This window comes from Octopus bimaculoides, chromosome 18 (genome assembly GCF_001194135.2).
Source record: "Octopus bimaculoides isolate UCB-OBI-ISO-001 chromosome 18, ASM119413v2, whole genome shotgun sequence".
Taxonomy (NCBI): Eukaryota; Metazoa; Mollusca; class Cephalopoda; order Octopoda; family Octopodidae; genus Octopus; species Octopus bimaculoides.
Genome location: NC_068998.1, coordinates 12106510 through 12111546, shown reverse-complemented (window position 1 = coordinate 12111546; position 5037 = coordinate 12106510). Strand labels below are relative to the sequence as shown.

General features: G+C 35.1%; 1 protein-coding gene across 1 annotated transcript in view; it reads left to right on the top strand.

Annotated features, from left to right (window-relative positions):
* Positions 1-5037, top strand: part of LOC106868646 (MYCBP-associated protein) — a 54182-nt gene that overhangs the window by 9896 nt on the left and 39249 nt on the right. The window contains exons 6-9 of the mRNA XM_052974380.1: positions 857-946; positions 2074-2137; positions 3702-3781; positions 4834-4928. Of these exons, the coding sequence (XP_052830340.1) occupies positions 857-946; positions 2074-2137; positions 3702-3781; positions 4834-4928 (329 nt within the window). The remainder of the gene's footprint in view (positions 1-856; positions 947-2073; positions 2138-3701; positions 3782-4833; positions 4929-5037) is intronic.

The following is a 5037-nucleotide window of genomic DNA, read 5'->3' as shown; positions in this document are numbered from 1 at the left end:
TATATATATATATATATATATATGTATTTGCTCAAGCTGTATTGTTTGAAGCTTTTCAACAGCTACAAGATCTTTGAAGTTTGTTTATTAGTTGGATAAAAAAAGGAACTGTACAGAGAACCTGTGTAAGCATACCTAGGGTTGGCCCATTAAATGTAGTGGCATAGTGTGGGGGACATGCAGGTGGGCAGACAGAAAAGTGCACCCAAAATCTTCTGTACACCACTGAATAACAACTATATTTGATGGTATACAAGAAGCATTTGAAACAAATTTTTCCAAGAAATCACCCGGGGTCCTATATTCGAAGTTGGAACTTCCATATGCTTTAATGCCCTAAAAACGTTTTCCCTGAATATGCACTGCTGAAATTGGGGTGCGATTGGTACTCCTGTCCGTCTTTTATGCCATCAAACATGGTAAGGCGGTTACATTGTTGTTGCTGTTCAAGTGCAGGTTAGTGGTTGGAAAGCAGACATTTGATAGGAGAGGTAACTGGTACTAAATGCAGTTTTATGGCAAATAGGATTGGGAGACGGTATTAAGTATGGAGTTTAGAAAGTGAGTCTTGAGGAAACAAGACATATCAACTTCAATAAAAAAAAAAAGAAAAGAAAAAGAACTTCCCTATATCTTATTGAAATACGATAATTAGATTTTATTTCTCTGACTCCTACTTCACTCATAAGACAAAGGAAGAGAATGTTAAATGATTAGTTCTCCAAACAGACAGGCAGTGTTTATTTTATAAGTATTGATTACATATCCTGTTTAGATAGTGAGCAAGGTGTAGCTAAATGTTTTTGTCAGAAGTTGTTTTATGGTTCTGTATTTGTTGAAATGCTCTTTTTCCTAGAACAAATTCAAAGAGACCCAGTTGATTTAGTAATGAATCGAGGAAATAGTTTTAATAACAGGAAAGCCTTGGAAACAGATTCATTAGAATGTAAGTAATATTATATTTAAATGAAAATTCCATTGTTTTCTTACATATCTTGCATTATGGTTTAGAAAATATTTTCTGTTGCTTTATTTCATGAATGTTGCAGAGAATTTTTAACTTTATATATCTTTTGGAGTGAATAAACGAAGAATTAGTTCTTTTTACCATAAATTATAAATGATAACTAGTTTCCTGGTTGTTATCCTTAAGTCGAAGAACCAATGTAATGAATACCACCGAGAAGAATCTATATTCTGAAGTTACTTCTATTTTTGTTCACATTTGTGTTGGAAAGGTTTGTGTGATATGAAATTTGCTTCTTATCACACAAACCTATCTGAGTTCAGTCCCACTGCACGGCACCTTGGGCAAGTATCTTCTACTATAGCAGTGGACTGTCCAAAACTTTGTGAGTGAATTTGGTAGACAGAAACTGAAGAGGCCTGTTGTGTGTGTGTGTGTGTGTGTGTGTTTATGTCTATGTTTATCCCCCACCACCATTTAACAACTGGAATTGGTTTGTGTATGTCCCTGTAACTCAGCGGTTTGGCAAAATAGGTTGTTAGAATAAGTACCAGACTTTAAGAAATAAATACTGGGGTTGATTTGTTCCACTAAGAAACTCTTCAAGACGATGCCCCAGCATTGTCAGCGTCTAATGACTGAAACAAGTGAAAGATAAATGGTAAAAGATATCTATAGGAATTTAGGGTGGGGTTTTTTGGGGAGGTGGGGGGTGGGTAGCCAGAGAGGTATTTATTTTTCAAACAAATGAACTGCAGCAAAAAGTATAATATATTTTGTTCCCTGATTGAATTATTCAGTGCAAATGACAGATGTGAAGCCTATGATCTGGGTGTTTTAAGAATATGAACTTGTCATCTTTTCAAGAAAGATATTAAATTTCTATAGAAGAAAAATTGCTTCAGTGATGGAAGAAAAGAGTGTGTTAGGTCAATTTGGATGGTTTCTTGTACTAGTCTGAGTTATTCTTGGAGGATAACTGTTGTAAGAAACATTGGTTTATGAAATGTAACAAAATGATGAAGTTGGTAAACTTAAAATAACATAGAATGACTAAGGAATCAATCTTACAGTTTCGTTGTATAATAATTGTTATTATTCTGCAGGTCATTCAACAGTTGCATTTTGGAAACAACAAAAAAGATTTGGCGATGCAGTAAAGGGCATACAGTATGTATTTTATTATTGTCACCACTTTTACTTTGCCATTAATTTACATCTACGGTATTTATTCTTATATAAAAAACATTTTTGTTTGTCATGGAAATCCTGATCATGTGATATCCATATTGTTGACTTTACAGCAGATACACTTTCATTGTCTACAAGGGTAAAGTTCATCATCATCACCATCATCATTTAATGTCTGTTTCCCATGCTCTGTAGTACAAATGTCTTGTTTTCAAATGTTCTGAATTAAAATCTTCTACCAAACCGTAGTCACAATTTATGTTCCTAACACTAGCTTAATGATAACTTAATGAATATTAAAAAATGATAAACTTAATGATTCCTAAAAACTTTGTTATATTTAAAATTAATTGAAAGAAGCACAGAGCATCTCAACAGAAATATGGCAACAAAAGGGTTAACCTTAGGTCAGCCCTCATCGAGCAGGTCTATGATCAAAGGTAATAAGTTTTGTTGATCCTGTCTTTTGGGTATTAAATTGTCCAATGTATCATTTTTCACAGATGACATCATCAAAATCTTGAAGCTATGAGATAATACATAATTAATTCAAAACAATGTAAATAAATAAGCATTACATTTGGCAGAGGAATCTGAATGCTAAAGAGTTAAGGATAAAAATGACAGGTGAGAAATCAAAGGGAGACAGCAGAGATTTACATAGGTGTTTCATAGATATTTTATTTATCTTTATTTTGTATGCTGGTGGATTCTGCCAGTAGTCATATGCTTCTTATGACTTTTACTTCCTCTAAGTGATCAGGTTCGGTCGTCTTCTCTGGGACATCAGAGAACGCGCTGATGACGGCGCGGAACACCACTGCGCGTAAGCGGACTGGTTGGCCAGATCCGAGGACTGCACTGGACTGTTTGATCGGTAGTAGCGACGGGTGGTGTGTACAAAGGGCAGGGATGTGATTGATGTGGTCTGAAGTGAAAGTTGGATTAGCAAATGCAATATAACGCCTTGTCAAGTATTATACTGAAACTAACCATCATGAAGATCTATCACTAGTTTTAATGATAAAAAGTGAAATTTTGGTGTTGATTTTAATGGAAACTATAAAATTAATGGAAGTTTTGATTTTTACTTGTTGACTTATCAATTTAAACTTCAAAATAAAGATGGAAATTCTTGTTTGAGTTTTTTTATCAAATTTTTTTTTGAGAAATATTAAATGGATAAAAGTGAGATGTTTACATAAACTAAAATTAGGAAAATGGAAAGAAACTAAAAACAAAATTTAGAATCTGAAATTGAAATGTAAACTTCTATAAATTTGGTTAAGATATAAAAAAAAATCCTGAAATCTGCATTCAAGCAGATAATTTTATTTATCAATTTAAAACATTTTTTTTTCCGAATTTCAATTTTAGTTTGAATTTAAACTTCAGACTTTTTTCCTACTCTGATTTCAGTTTATTAAAAACTTTATATTTTTACAAATTTGAAATTTGTAGTTGCAAATATGGCTGTGTGGTGAAGAAGTACACTTTCGAACTACATGGCAGTTGTCTTCTATTATAACCCTTTTAATTTTAGTTCAACCCTTGCTCTGAGTCAAACATGCCGTGCAGTGTATGAACAAGTTGGGATTTCTCAAATGATTCAAAATGAAAAAGGTATGTATATAAACCTCTGTGCTTATAGTGCTTATAGTTATCATACTTCTATCAACTGAGGGTGATGGATGACAGAGCCAGTAGAGCATCAGACGAAATATTTTGTGGTATTTGATTTTGTTCCTTTACGTCCGAGCGAGATCATTGCCTTTCAAGCGAGATCGTTGCCAGTGCCCCTGGACTGGCTCTTGTGCGGGTGGCACATAAAATACACCACTTTGAGCATGGCCGTTGCCAGTACCGCCTGACTGGCCTTCGTGCAGGTGACACGTAAAAGCACCCACTACACTCTCTGAGTGGTTGGCGTTAGGAAGGGCATCCAGCTGTAGAAACTCTGCCAAATCAAATTGGAGCCTGGTGTTGCCATCCGGTTTCACCAGTCCTCAGTCAAATCGTCCAACCCATGCTAGCATGGAAAGCGGACGTTAAACGATGATGAACGACGTCAATGTAGAGAAAGCTTCTTCAGGTCGACACAGGCAGATTTTTGTCCTTTATCATTTTTTAGGTATTCTAACATGGCTGCAGTTCAGTGACTGGAACCAGCAAAAAATGAAAAAAAAAGTAAAGGTGTGGCTGTGTGGTAAGAAGTTTGATTCCCCACCACATGGTTCTAGGGTCCTACTATAGTCATGGGTGAACCAAAGCCTTATGAGTAGATTTGGCAGATGGAAACTGAAAAAAGACCTGTTGTATCTGTCTGTCTATCTGTCTATATATCGATCTGTTTGCTTGTCTATCTATCTGTCTGTCTGTCTGTCTGTCTGTCTATCTATCTATCTATCTATCTATCTATCTATCTAAGCATTCCATACTTTTGCACTTCACCTGAAAGTGATCAAGTGGCTGAGAGTGACCAAGGGCTGTTTCTTTGGCTGCAAGTTAGTTGTGGCTGAGGCCAGTCATTATTTGTTTTCTCATTCATAATTTTACTCTCATAATACTAGAGTTTTGTAAAGAACTACAAACATTCCATTCATTTATGCTAATTAGGAAAAGATCATCAATTTTCTCTCTCTCTCTCTCTCTCTCTTTTTTTTTCTGTACTTTAGGTATATTTCATCCTAACAATTCAGGGCAAACGGCAGACAAAAACAGTTTTAGAATTTCCTTACCAAAATGTAAAAAACTGAACTCTGTTGCGCCAGTAAGTTTCAAACTTTAACCTATGAAGTATTAGTAATACAGCTGCTTCTTTACTAAAAGAAATGCTATACAGCGTGTGTATGTGTGTGCGTGCGGGGGGCATACATATG